The 15,350-nt window shown below is 40.0% G+C and overlaps 1 protein-coding gene across 1 annotated transcript in view; it reads right to left on the bottom strand.

Moving 5' to 3' along the window:
- The window catches only part of glra1 (glycine receptor, alpha 1), a gene marked incomplete at both ends in the record, with an annotated part of 97,950 nt that overhangs the window by 12,419 nt on the left and 70,181 nt on the right, over positions 1–15,350 (bottom strand). Inside the window, 2 exons of the mRNA XM_080036073.1 lie at positions 3,335–3,481; positions 8,337–8,551. Coding sequence (XP_079892199.1) covers positions 3,335–3,481; positions 8,337–8,551 — 362 coding nt within the window. The remainder of the gene's footprint in view (positions 1–3,334; positions 3,482–8,336; positions 8,552–15,350) is intronic.

Below are 15,350 nucleotides of genomic sequence, written 5' to 3'. Positions count from 1 at the left end.
GATAATCTGCACAATCACCTACATTTTTACCAGAGACTTAAAAAAAACAAAAAAAAACACAGACAACAAAAACCGCCCTGTCAGAAACAAATCCTGTTATGTAAGAATCCCGTTCACCTGTGTTGTGACATCGGTTGAATACAGAGTTCTGATAAGGATTCCTCAATCACAAACATACAATCAGCAGTGGCGTGTGTAAAATGTGGCTCCCTTAACTGAACACACAAGCTCCTTCATTAACAAAACTCTAATTACGTGTCAAAACGATGGCCCAAATGCAGCTCTTCATATGAGCAGATATTGCATAGTTTTTCAAAAAACTATGCAAAAGGTCTAGTGTGCCAGATGTGGGTCAATCCGGCGCCTGCGGTCCTCTCGCTCTCTCTCCTCCTGCTGCTGGGGTGAGAGAGGGTCGAGAGACATAGAGCGGGCTATGTACAAATATACAGATCCAGCTAGAAAGGCGGTTAGGGTTGGTGTTGTGGCAGCCGGAGCCCTACTACTTACCACTTCACCTGCCATCACAGCTCAGGGGATATTGGGGATTACAACAATACTATTTAGGATTTATAACCTGTTTTTTTCTTTTTTTTTTTACATATTCCTTTTGTCTTTAAGGCTTTTATTAACTATGGCTGATGTTGAAGGATCTTAGACTCACCTAAGCAATCACAATTAGCAGATTGTGATTTGTTAATCCAGACTCAGCTTCTTCTTTTTTTTGCCTACAAAAACTCACAATACAGAAAAACCTTTTTAAATAATCCTATTTTATTTTTAATACAAAGCAAATAAAGGGATTTCATTTATTTTGAGTTATGGAGTAAGAGATTATTTATAATTCTTCTGGTTCTTATAGTGGTGGTTTAGAGGATTATTGTTCTAATAAGGCTGGATGTTTTGTTAGGTCTCAGCCTCTTTGAGTAAGAGTAATATTTTTTCGATAAAATTAAAATTAATTTGCAACAGATTACTGAATAATTAAAAATATTTGTCCTTGATGATAATAACTGTACACAATTACGATGACCATTATCCCAACCAAAACCCGATGCTGACTCCTTCCTTCCCCATACACAGAGTGATCCTGAACCGGACACTCTGGCGTTGTGTCCTCACTTAAGTCACCTTGCCAGCCTTGCGAGGACACAAGGACCTCATAAATACAGAAACACACGAACATTCTCACACACACTAAAACGTGTCAAACGCAATCAAGCAGCTCCAGTCAGGGCAGGCACGAACACATGCCCTACAACACCAAAATGCACGGCAGCACTCGTGAATGCACTCATGCATGTTAACCGTCTGTATAGATACCCCCACTCTCTGACACACACACACACACACACACACACACACACACACACACACACACACACACACACACACACACACACACACACACACACACACACACACACACACACACACACACACACACACACACACACACACACACACACACACACACACAAATCCAGGACTTTAGGGTTTTTTTTTTACTGCGGGACTCCCTGTTGCATTTCCTGCGGGTGTTTGTGTTTTCTTGCCCTCCACCCACACAAACACACAGACCAACCAGTTTAACAATCAACCAGCACTTCAATATTCCCTGCAGGCCTGACAGCTTTACTCCTTATTCAATACAGCAAGCCTGGGACTGATAAATCCAAGCGGATAGATAGAATTGATTGATTAAATGCTTCAAAGACAAAACCAACAAAAGAAAGTAGAGGAATATATATATATATAAAAAAAAGATAAAAAACCCTCATGCATCTCAACAGCCCTCCAGGGGGAAAATGACATTGTGCTTTGTCATTTTATACTAAATATATCCAAAGCAGTTTTGAGAAATTACACAAACTGACATGTTGTCAGGTCTCCCCTTTACCTTTATTTAATCCAAAGTGGTCTTCTAAAGGCTTGGAGACAGGTAGGGTAAAAAAAAATGCAAGGGTGGTTTTGAGGCAGATACATTTATTTTTGACTTGACAGCGTTTGTCAAAAACAAAGAAGGTCAAAGTGTGTTGACGTGATTTTCAAGTTCAAACACCGCTGTTATCCATCAATAATAGCGTCATTAACGGGTTCAAGGATGCAAACACATTGGCAAAAACATCAATGCAAACAAATGATTCCTCACAAAAATAAAATCACCCTGCTGTTTGCTCAAGGGATTTGAAAGGAGTTCAGTTCTGAAACTGAGGTTCACAGTTCAAACTTCAAAACATCACCAAGGTCATATTGTAAGATCAATAGTTCCAGAATGTACAGTATTAAACAGGCCTTGTGGTGAGAGGGGTCTCTGAACTTTTGTTTCCATGGTTTCAAAGCAACATTTGAAAAGTGGATGATGAAGATAAAAGACACACATCACCCTGATCGTGTTATGGGACCTGAACGGCAGGATTCAGTCCCACAAACACACGGGCCTAAAAACAGACTCATCACTGCTCCTCGTAAATTATGTATTTACACAAACAAAAGTTTCAAAACCGAGGGGAAAAGTTCTCCTCTTCTACATTGTGAATCCATTATGAGCCTCGTCTCTGTTTGCTCTGCGGCTCAGCTTTTAATCATGCTCAATGCTCCTCCCATGAAACATTGATGCCCTGTGTTTCCGCCTGGCGATGAGCACCACACAAAAGCTAATATCAAACACGGAGTACATTTTTCAGAGGGCCCGAGGACGGAGGAGAACTGGGATTTTTTATCCAAACAGCCTTCTGGTGTTTGCAGTGCCAAACGTTGCACGCTAAAATGTTTTATTCTATTCAGGCTGCCCCACAGCAGAGGACCTCCAAAATATTGGTACCAATTCATATGCTTTGAAAAACAACACATTCGTGCTTGGAAACTATTTGCTTCTCTTCCGTTTGAAAGGTTGGAGACAGTAACACAACACTGGATGACATTATAGGCTCCTGTGTGGGCCGTTTGTCATTGACCATTGGAAAACAAAGCTCGTCCTACTTATTCTTTTTAAACAACAGCTGAAAGACATATTGTAAAAGGAAGATGTGGAATAAAGTGTATCACGTCAAATAGATAAGAGCTGCATTCAAATACAGTATTTATCAGTTTGGGTCGAAAACCAATTGTCCTTTAAATTCAGCATCCCACATCTGTCTGTATTCATCTTTGTCATATTGTCTTTTGTCATAGAAATTTACAAGTTTTAACAGACATTTGATTACTCTGAATTCCCTGTGTTAGATGGACAACATCTGTTTTGAACAACTCAAAACCAGAAGTCATGAAAAGATAAAAAAAAGAGATATGTGAATGTAAATGTTTGATTGCATTACAGACGTGAGACAGTACTCACCTTCATGTGTCGTCGCCTCCGTCTGAAGCGCAGCAGCTCCTTGTGTTGGCGGGCGATGAAGTTAACAGCGGCATATTCCAGCAGGGCCGAGAACACAAACAACAGACATACGGCCATCCAGATATCGATGGCTTTTACGTAGGACACCTGTGAAAGGGGTGAGAAAATGTTAGAGGAGTATGGGTTGAATTGATGTTAGGAGGAGTGGCTGTTGAATTGTAAAATGTCCTGCCAGCAATGATGCCATATTTGATCATTTGCTTGATCATCAAGTAAGTTCATCATGATTTGATGCTGAGCAAAACATTTTCAAAAAATATCTGGTGCAGCCAGCTGTTGGCTGACTACTTACTGTAAGTTGTTTCTTCACATATAGAGCCCTACCTTTTTCTCAACTTTTGTCTGTGCTGATTGTGTGCACTCACTAAACTGTGCATATTTAATGTCCTGTATTAGGGAACTAACATCTAGTGTATTTGTAAATATCCAGATGACACAACTGTATGTATCTTAACTGTCAAATCAAAGTGGTCCAATGTGAGAGTGCTGTGGGGACCACATAATTTTTATTTAAATGGACAACTACATCCTCTAACAGCACCATTAAAAATGCAGATGAATTAGACAAAAACGATACATAATGCCAGTCAAGTTACTTTTGAAGATGGAAAAATATATAATGTGAGTTTCCAAATTAGTGATTGCATTTGTAAGGCAATGCATAGTCACTCATTAGTGTCTACTAGACCATTTTACTATTGTTTTGCGTTTTAATTTAATTTTAATTATTGCTTTTTTCTGTCTTTATGAAGTTTTGGATGTAATGTATTTTACTTATTTTACTGTACAGCACTTTGGTCCACCTCGGCTGTTATAAATGTGCTATATAAATAAAGTTGACTTGACTTGACTCATTAGAGTTAATAATAAACCTGGTAAAATGTTCCTCTTGGCAGCCAGAAAGAGGACAGGATGAAGAAAAAAAATGTCTTAAGCGCTGTAAGGGCTGTCCAGATAAAGATGGCCAAATTGAGTGTGGTCATGGTGTGGTTGCCATTGGTCCACCAAGTCCCATTATTCAAGTACATTCACCCTGGCCTGTCATTACAACTGTCCATCTCCACACTCAATTACAGAGCACAACCTGAGAGGGAGATCCCTGTTCTGGTATAAAAATACAATTAAACTGTGACTTGGATCGCTTTAACAAACACACACAATGCTTTATCATTGTCACTTGTCCTTGCTGTGACTTGTGCCTGTTTGCGCCCAATGTGATGCTTATGAAAACGTTTATTTTTTAAATGCCTGACTGAATGCCCCCCTCCCCCCAGAGCTGCTGAGGCCTAAACGGTCAACTGGTTCACTTGGTTGGATGGTCATACAGGCAGGGAGAGAGAAAGAGGGAGAGAGAGCGAAAGAGGGAGAGAGAGAGAAAGAAAGGCAAATAGGAGCAGAGCAGGGGGAGAATTCTTATATTACCTTATTTTAGAGATTAAAAATATGTCTATTTAAATATTAAATATAGATATTGAAGACACTTAGGAAATCAGAGCATTCTTCATTTCTGTGACATGGAAAATAATGTGTAGCCTTATGAAAACAATGGATATCTAAACATTTTGCCAGCAGAAAAAGACCTTCTCATCTTATGAACCAAATCTTTCCTTTACCTTAAAACACTTAAACATGTTTATGTGAATAAAAACATTTTTGAAGGCTGACTTTTGCTCTCAACCAGCACCTTTTTCCAGTAATATTCAGTTTAAGGTACTGTAGTATATGTGTTTTTGCCTTACTATGTTGTTTTGGGGTTGTTTGGATGGAATTATACAATTTGCTAAATGTATTGGGTTCAAGAAGAAGAAGAAGAAGAAGAAGAAGAAGAAGAAGAAGAAGAAGAAGAAGAAGAAGACATACTTTATTAATCCCCTGGGGGAACATCAATTTGAAAAAGCTCATTCAAAATATGAGGCAAAACCATTTCCATGATTCAATTGTGCCGTTTCCTGCCTGGAAAAACCTCGACTTTGTACCACGTACACAAAATATATCATTATTGGTGGGTGGATGAAAGGCATTCTGGGAAAATGAACCACTTAGTGGAGAAAATTATGTACACCAAATTGTTAGGCATCATGTCCCTAAACAGTATGTCGCCTGTTTTGTTTTATATAGCCGTTTGTAGTTTGCAACTTATTGAAGCGATTCTTACATATAAGTACCATAAATAGGCTAAATTAGGCTTGTTCTTCATTTTCAGTGGTTACATTGCTATTTTATATAGAATTCACAAGTCAACAGTCAAAGAGTAAGACATAAACAGCCTCAAACTGCAATCACACTACGTTTGAAACCTGTGATGTGGATGTTGATACTCTGAGTTGACATTCAAAATTGCCTTAAAAGCAGCTGATAGATCCTTGATTTGTGAGTGTTGGGTTTAATTTAGAATGAAGCATAATGTTAGAAACGGCAAATAGTTAAATGACATGTTAGTTTGTTTGTTGAGTCATGATAGTTGGGTATCTGCGGGTATAACAATAATTGCCGTTGCATTTCTTTGAGGAGTTTGTTTCAATAGATTAAAACATTTGCCAGACCTACAGAGATTACATCTGTCCCTGTATGGGTTTCTATAAAAGCTTTTCTGCATTTATTAGGAACTCTGTTGAGCTTAGATTCGGACCAGACAACATTAACGCCTGCTGTTACATTCACTGTGCTGCATTAGGTGACTGTGGTCCTCATGTGACTTGGCTCAGGCACATGTTTAACTGCATGCTCAACCCTGACCAATCGCATGTGCAAAGTGATTTTAAATGAGGGTCCAGAGTCAGACTTCTGGGATCAGAAATATCCACAACCACAGAATCCACAGTGTTACAGAGCAGGTCGGGACATTGAGGAATTTGTTGAGAGAAGGCAAACATACTTGTTGGCATTCTAGTCATTCTATATACTATGAGGTGGCACAGACACATAATCAGTTGTGTTTCCCTATGACAAAATAGGATAAAATACACAAACTGCTCTGGCAAACATTGTGTTATTAAATCCTGGCTTCGGTTGCATTTAAACCTAATCTAAATGCTAAAAAACTGTTTGTAACATACTGGCTATTAGTTTTCCTACACCTGTTTATACATTGTGGTCTATACCGGCATCCAACCATTCTTTTTGGTGAGTTAACCATCCATGTACATATCAGAAGCTATACTGTTAGCAACCATAACGCCATCTGCTTTGCTAAATCAGTTCTTAAACACAGACAGATATCCAATATAGTTCCTTTCTTTCATTCCCTTCTCCTTGTTCCTTGCGTCCTTTCTCCCGTCGCCTGCCATGGAGCAGCACTCTCTGTGGCATGTGAAAAGAGCCGTGTGTTAGGTGTGTGTGTGCCCCTGCTATTAATCACACACATACACACACTCATGTACTTGTGTGTGTGGGAGCAGTATGCTCACCTAAGCTCAGCTGTGCTGTGTGATCATTATTGTGACAGCTGAACTGCAGAGGAATCACGGTTGAGTTGTTCAATTTTTAGAGCGCATGAAGCACCTAATGTCAACAATCACAGTGTGTGTGTATTCCTGTGTGCGTGTGTGTGTGTGCTTGCATGTGTGCGTTTGTGTGTGTTTTGGGGATTACAGCTTCCCTGGACATAATTATACAATCCTAGTGGCTCACGCATAGTCTGACTGTTTCTTTTTTTTCATAATCTGAAAATCCCTTGCAGGAAAAGATTTCTCACATTTTTTAAAAAGTATTTTTCCCCCCTTTCTTCCACTGAGCCTTCCCTGTTAACATGCCTCTTATTTTTCTACTTACCCAATTGTTACGATTTCATCCCTCTATCTGTCTGCCTTTTCCCTCCAACCTAACGGGTGAAAAGGGCCTTTTCCATATTTCCCCTTTTCTTTTCATCCTCTGTTCCTCTTTTGGCTGTGTTTACTGTTTTCTATTAATTCCTCTGTCTTTACTTTTGTTTTCACCTCTTACCCCCTCCTTGTTTTGAACATAAATGTTTTAAGAGAAGCTGTAGCTCTCTGTCTCTCTACTCCAAATCCCCATTCTATTCCTGTACTCAGCCACTCCCTCACAGCTTTTTATTTTGTTTGAAATGCTTTGAAGAAAGGTGTAGAAACATCAGCCCTCCATAAACATTGTGTAGTACATACATCCATATATTTGTTTTTGCTGTATTGTTTAAAGGGATCGTCAATTGTTATTTGCATGTGGAAGTATAAAAGGCACAAAGTGGTGCATCCCAACTCAGCAAAGAAACTCATACCATAACATTTTCTTCCATCTTTGGCCAGTTACATTAATGTCATCAGTTACACAGATGTATTGTTTGAAAGATGCTGTGTTCTGATCAATTTTGATGTACAATTGTTGTTTGAACAATGCTTTTTTGTTGTCTCTTAGTGATTTATATAAGTGTTTGCAGAATTGTATTTTATATGTAATAGTGTTTGAAGCAAACTTGATTTGAATTAATTAATGAATTATTCAATCATCTATTGATATATATGTGTTGTTTTATCAAAAAGAATAGCTATTATACCCCTCGTGCCATAGTTTTAAGAATGGACCTGGATACGATTAGCCTGGCCGCTTGGCATATAAGACTTGAAGAAAAGGGAAAGCTCAATTATTAACACATTTTTTTCATTTTCCTTAAACTGGACACAAACAACATTGTAAAAACATGAATTTGTGATTTCGGTCTGCGTTATGTGGAAGTATTTATTGGCTAATGACAGCTGTTCACAGTAACTCATAACTTCTAAGATTCTTGTCATCAATACAAGGCTAATGGGTACCATAAAAAGTACTAGGCAGTAAGATAAACTGCTCTTTCTTAGGAAATAGTTACATGATGCAGCATTCTTTTTTCCCAGGTCAGTCATAAACTATGATGTAATCAGCGATGATTACTACAGCTGGTATGCTGAGAGGTTGGAGTATTTTGCAAGGCTCTTTGATTTGTCCTCACCTTGGGCAGGGAGGCTCTGGAACCAGAGCTCTGCGTGGTCATGGTGAGCACAGTGGTGATGCCCAGACCCACGCGGGCAGGCGCGGCGTCCATGTTGATCCAAAAGGAAACCCAGGACAGGATGACAATGAGCAGAGAGGGGATGTACATCTGGATCAGGTAGTAGCCCATCTGACGCTCCAGGTGGAAACGAGCCTCGATACAGGTGAATTTACCTGGAGGAGGAGGGGCAAGAGAGAAGGTGTTTTTTTAAAAGGCAGTTTACAAAAAAGAAGAAGCAGAGAGGATGGAAAGAAAAAGAGATGAGAGTCAACTGATGGAAAAAGATTTGAGTTTACCCATATGATTGAGGGAATGGAGAGAAAAGGATGATTTAGAAAAAAGAAAGTAAAAATCAAACATTATAATGGTGATGAGATTTGTGTGACCAAACCTCTAGTTAAAACACTGTCACTTGAAACTATCACAGTGTGATTTATCTCTGTGTGGACCTGATGGACTCCACAAGCCTTTGGCAATGAGACATATATATATAGACGAAAATGTCATAATACGTTTCTTCTTTAAAAAACACATTAGACACCTTGTATAAGATATACTGTATATATACCTTACCTTATACAAGGTCTCTTCGTTTTGCACACATTCTAAGGTACAGGAGTGTGTAATGTGCAAAACATATCATATAGACTGAGCATCTCCTTGTGTTTAAAAAACAACAACAATTTCTTTGCTAGTTCAACCAGGTTTTGTAAATGGTGTGCGTTAATGATATAAAAAGTGACACATTAAGGTATACTCAAACAACATTCTATTTAAAGATAATGACACATCAATGAACAGTTTAAGTACACATACATCAGCTAACAGTTCAGTCATTAGGTCATTTTTAGACTACTGTCTAATGAAATAAACCATATAAAGCACTCCAAAAATACGCTGATGACTTAACTACAAGTTCTGAACCTCAAACACAAAAATAATCAGGGTTACAATGTGAGATTTTTTTTAATGTATTCTGATGTTGAACATTTCCAAGGGAACAGGGAGAGTTAAACCTTTCAAAGTGGATATTATTTCATAATGAGATTGCTGATGATACTTCAGAGCTATTCCCTACTCGTTTATACATTAGAGCCAATCATTTGTCTCCGTAGGGGTCCTGTATTTCAACATGGATATCTCATTTGGAAAATGACTGAATCTGCAGGGCATCAAGCACAGGACAATTCCAGGAAACATAAATAATAATGCCAGTTGATGTTTAAATTAAAAGAAAAAAATATTTCATCAGTTTCCCTGAGGCAGTTCAGTCCTATTAACAGTGAATAGAGTTTCCCTCTCTCATCTTAATCTGAATTATTAGATAACACAGTCAGTGTTAGTCTAAACACTGACAGTCGTGTCCCCTGGAAAAAGATGTGGCAATGGTGAGACAGAAGGGGGGATGAAACAGAATGATCTAGAGTTGAGGGAGGAAGAGAAGAGAGTGAGAGAAGGAGGGGTTCAGAGATGGGACGAGTAGTGTTGGACTGGCAGTGAAAATGAAGATAAGCCGGAGAGGAAAGCTGTCGACAAAGTTGACAGCTCGGAGACAAAATGTCATCTTCCGTCAGCGCTCACACTAAGCCAAAGTGTAAATCATCAGCGGAAAATCAGAAAGACGTAAAACTGCTCGGCTCTTCTGAATATCAAATGAAACCAAACGTGTTAAATATTTGAAAACAAAACCAGGAGGTGTTTTGGGGGATTTGTGCCGCCAGTAACTTGTTGCAATGAAAAGCCTGTCGCAGAGTGTCTGGAGGGAGGTTCAGAGGAGCATGTAGCTCTGCAGGAAGAGTGATGACACAACAGAACATGGGGAAGTTAGTGCTTCTCCCTCCCCTCATAAAGCAGAGAATATGTCTATGTGCCGCTGGTAAATAATTAAAGCCCCTATGAGCTCAATCTTTACTTGTATCCTCAAAATCACTCTCCTAGGATAGTTTTTTTATTTATTGTTTTTGCAGAAACATTGACAATAATTGGAAGCTTGCATTGCTGTCTTCTACACTCAGTATGTTTCTCGTGTTTTTTTATAGGACCACTAAGAAATGCAAAAGTCAACACATATATTTTAACCACGGTTAAAAGAAGCTAAGGTACATCAGGTAAGTACTCTAGAGAGACTTAAAATAGGACTAAAAAAACTAAAAAGAAGAAGACACAGCTATGACTCACAGAGATTATAAATAGTTGCATTTATAAACCACTTTTACAAGCAATTTACATTTCCCTCTCATTCACACACACACACACACACACACACACACACACACACACACACACACACACTCATCAGGCGTCGTACTACCACATAACCATGAGGAGCAATTTTTGGGCATTTTTCACATAGGAAGATAATAGAGAAATGTTTAGCACATTGGTTCTTGACCATGTGGATCATATTAAAATATAAACCCTACCTCCAACATCATTCAGTTAATCCTTAAAATCTATCCAAACATTGATGAACATTGCCATTCTCATACGGAACGTGGACCAAAAAACTGTGCTCCAATTTATAGGAGCATCTTTTCATCATGCTATCTTTGTTTGAATGAATTACATCCATCCAGTTAGCCGATACAGGACTCTCTCTTGTAAGATGAACATTCACTTAAACCTGGCAAACCTTACGTCACCCTAACTCAGCATCTTAACTGGCATTCATTCCTCTACTATGCCTGTGTACACTGCACACACTGTGCTGTTGCAATGCCCAAAGTCTGGTGATGCACAGCTGCCTGTTGTAGTCCGCCAGAAGCACCGTTAGCCCTTGTGTGGCTGTGAAGGGAAAGTAACAGTGGATGTTTACGCTTGCAGCATGCTGCTGTAAACAGGGAGTAGAGTGGTTAGAGTCCACTTACTTCTCCTGCTCCTGTTTGACTAAAATATGCATTATGTATCTTTTAAAATCCAGAGAGAGCCCCGTTTTTTTAAACACATTTGGTCGCTATTTTTGGCGCTCAATCCTAATTTATTTTTTGCTTTTACGTTCTAGACCTCCCAACACCTCCCATTTTTCTGTGTTCAGAAATATCTGCAACAACAATAATTAAACTAGAACTGCGAGCAGTTGTGAACGGGGGCCAAGCCTCCCACGCGACTCGGGATCGGGCGTCGTCGTCCGCGGCGCCGGCCCCTCGCTTCACGGAATCCGGGGATGTAAAGTTTTTGAATGTGGGATGTTCGGTGTGGAAGTTATAGCCCCAAACGCGTTTTCTTTGCTTTTTGTGGTTTTGGCGCCCCCTATGGATGACATTTGCAAAACTACGTTAGATCGACAGATGCAGCTCAATGTACCAAACAAGTGGATGTCAAGTTTTTGAATGTGCGATGTTTGGTTGGGGAGTTATGAGCAAAATGAAATTGTCAAACTCTCCATTGTAAAGACACTTTTTTGAATTTTCCCATTTTCCCGCCTAAACACTTAGAAAATGGCGAAAACAGGCAAAAAAATTGAAAAACTCTTTTTTTTAATAAGTCCGGCCCACATAAAAATTTATTTCCCATATTTTTGCCATAGGCTCAGGTATGCCCCATGATAGTCTCCCTTCAGTTTCAAGAAAATCCCCTTTTTTTTTTTTTTTAAGGAATTTTCGCGAATCTTTAAAGCGCTACCGTTTGGTCTTCCAATGGTCGTAGAAAAACTATTTGACCCACTTTTGCTCGTGGGAGTCGGGAGAGCATAATGCTTTTGGTTTCGTCCAAATCGTGCGAAAACTGTAGGAGGAGTATGTTTTGGTGACTGACACAGTTTTTGCGATGTAGCGAAAAATGTATATATACGCAAATGGGCGTGGCCTATCTCAAAAGATGCATCTGACTTGTGTGCATCTGTGGATATAAAGTTTTTGACTGTCGGACTTTCGGTGTGGGAGTTATAGCATTTTCCTTTGTTGTAGCGCCACCTAGTGGCCGGCATGTCTGATTTTTTTTGTCTGCGTTCCTTGGACGGACCTGGATCAGCCATGCAAGTGGCATGTCCCAACCCTTTACGGTTTGGGCTGCAGCACCACTTTCTCGCGGAGAATAGGAATAATAATAATAATCCCTACAAGAACAATAGGGTTCCCTGCCCCGCAGGGCTTGGGAACCGCGTTGCTCTGCAAAACGCGGTCCCAGCCCTACTCGGGCTTGGCCCCCTAATGAACGCTGACTGCAGTGGACTTATCTACATTGCGGTATAGTAGCAACTGTAACAAATGTCCTTTCTTCTCCGTCTGTAATGTAATGAGCACACTGGGTCCCGTAATAAACCACAAGAGCACCACAGAGTAAGATGGCTGACGATCCATTTAATCAAAGTAGATCAATGGAAGGCAGCCCCATCAATTAGAGTTAACCCTAAAAGACTGGAGAGGAGAGGAGAGGAGAGGAGAGGAGAGGAGAGGAGAGGAGAGGAGAGGAGAGGAGAGGAGAGGAGAGGAGAGGGTGGGGTGGGGTAAGGGAGGAAGGGAGATTGGAGGTGGAAAAAGACAGGAAATAAAATGGAAGGAAATGGGATGTTCAAGCGAGAGGAGAGAAAGATACGAGCGAGAAGCAAGAAAGAGGGGATGAGAAAATGACATCAGCGGGGGGAGGAGGGTGAGAGGAAGAGGAAGAGAGTCGATGAAGTTGGACTTGATTTATGGCAGTGATACACTTCAGAGCTTTTAAGTGCTGTCCATATTTTCCATCTGATAAGAAGATTGAAATTATTCAGCCGGGCCCCTATCTCACTGTGGGGGAGTGTGTCTGTGTGTGTGTGTGTGTGTGTGTGTGTGTGTGTGTGTGTGTGTATGTGTGTGTGTGTGTGTGTGTGTGTGTAAGTGTGTGTCCTGTATTTAATACTGCAAACACTTGTGCAGGCATAAATGGTTGCCAGTTGCACATGTGTGTATGTGTGTGTGTGTGTGTGTGTGTGTGTGTGTGTATGTATGTGTGTATTTGTGTGTGTATGTAATTAACATTGCAGTGTCATTAAATCCATACCATAATTTAATTCACACTGTGTATGTGTATTCATGTTCTGGTATTTTCAATTACAGTTTAAGGCGGTTGGTCTATGGGTCCACCACTTTGCTCACAACCTTAATATCTCTGCAAACATTGGATGGATAAGCCTCATGGTGCTGTGTGTTGAGGGCGTGTTAGCAAATCTTGGCAAGCTAGCACATGTTTGAACAAGTTGGACACAATGGCCATTATAGCTCAGCCAACATTGTCATGTTAGCATGCTAACATTTGCGTTTAACTCGAAGCACCCCTGCACATGTCTAGTTTGACTTATAGATCTATGAGTTTGAAGGCTTTTCAAACACAAGAACAGCATAGAGGGTTTTAGGGTAGATGTTGGTATTAAGCATGTAGCCATTGATTAAAGGTGACATATTGCATTTCGGTATCTGGCACTTACCATCCCACAAATGCTGATTAAGACAACTCAGTTTAATGGGGGGTTGTCTAGGTCAGCAAGCAACATGAGAGCTGACCAATAAGAGCAGACGGGGCTTTTGGAGGAGGGGGGAGGCCTTAAAGAGACATGCGCTAAAACAGAGTGTTTCAGACAGAGGGGGAAAAGGTTGTTAAAATACAGTATGTGGGCAGTGCGAGAAAAATAATGGTGATTTACAAAAAAAGGACTTCACTAAAAATGAGTATAACATGTCACATTTAGGTTTGGGTGCAAACACCTCTTGTACCCAAACACACTAAGATATCAACTGCACAAAGAGAAAGAAAAACAACAACAACCTGCAATGCAGCAAAAAACATAATTAGTATTTCAAACAGCGGTTTCTTTGTTTGTATGTGTGTGGTTGTGTGTTGTGTGTGTGTGTGTGTGTGTGTGTGTGTGTGTGTGTGTGTGTGTGTGTGTGTGTGTGTGTGTGTGTGTGTGTGTGTGTGCGTGTGTGCGTGTGCATGTGCGTTTTTGGGTGGATGGATGGAAAGAAAAAGAAAACAGTCAGTGGGAGCAAGGAGAAGAAGGATATATATATATATATATATATATATATATATACTGTATATATATATATAGAGAGAGAGAGAGAGAGAGAGAGAGAGAGAGAGAGAGAGAGAGAGAGACAGGGCAATGATCTCTCGCTCTCTCTCTCTCTCTTTCTCTCAGAGACACAATAGACCGCAGCTAATAAATCTGAGGCAAAACGACACCTTAATTCCCCCTTAATGCTTGATTGGGAAGCAGCGAGGCATGTGCACGGTCACCCATGCACGCGAACACACAAGTACGCTAGATACCATCGCACACATGCCCACACAATCACAGGGGAGCGGCATGGCTGGAGAGTAATAGGCCGGAGATGAGATGTGAAAGGAGCAAAAATGGAAACACGGGAAAGGGAGAGAAAGAATGCGGGGGGGGGGGACTGGGGGTAAATTGACCTTGTAGAATGCATGCCTTTCTCCTGAAGCAGAGAAAGAGAGAGGACAGCACAGGTTTGAAACAGATTCAACAGGGGTCGCTGGAGTGACAAACCCAATGTGCACTTTTGCCTCTTTAAAGCTCATAGTTTTGGTTTTACCGCACTTAAAATTACATTTGTTTTACGTTTTGGTTCAGTCGCCGCACATTGATCCAGCAGTGATACATTCACTAAGTGTTAGTATGTGACAGTTGATTAAAAAATAGTGCATTTAACCACGTGAGCACAATATACATTTAAATGAAAAAAACTCTTAAAACTAGATTTTGACAGGGGGCCTCCCTGTCAAAATCTAGTTTTAGTCTCTTAAGGACGGGACCATAGATTTAGCTAAAAATGACGGACCAGCCTTTGTTAACATTTTCTATTATATAATCCATTTTTATTTAATCAAATAGCACAACAGTTAACCATGTATCGGTGCCTGGGCTCATTTTTTTAAATATTAATTTTCCTTTTTTGTGTTATTTTTAGCTTGTTGTACACATGATACATGCATCTTGTTGGACAGATTGAACCGTTTTAACAGTAAACAATCGTAAAA

The sequence above is a fragment of the Ammodytes marinus genome, assembly GCF_949987685.1.
Source record: "Ammodytes marinus genome assembly, chromosome: 10".
NCBI classification, from domain to species: domain Eukaryota; kingdom Metazoa; phylum Chordata; class Actinopteri; order Uranoscopiformes; family Ammodytidae; genus Ammodytes; species Ammodytes marinus.
The sequence above is the reverse complement of the archived record's forward strand: the minus strand, read 5'-3'. Positions and strand labels throughout refer to the sequence as shown.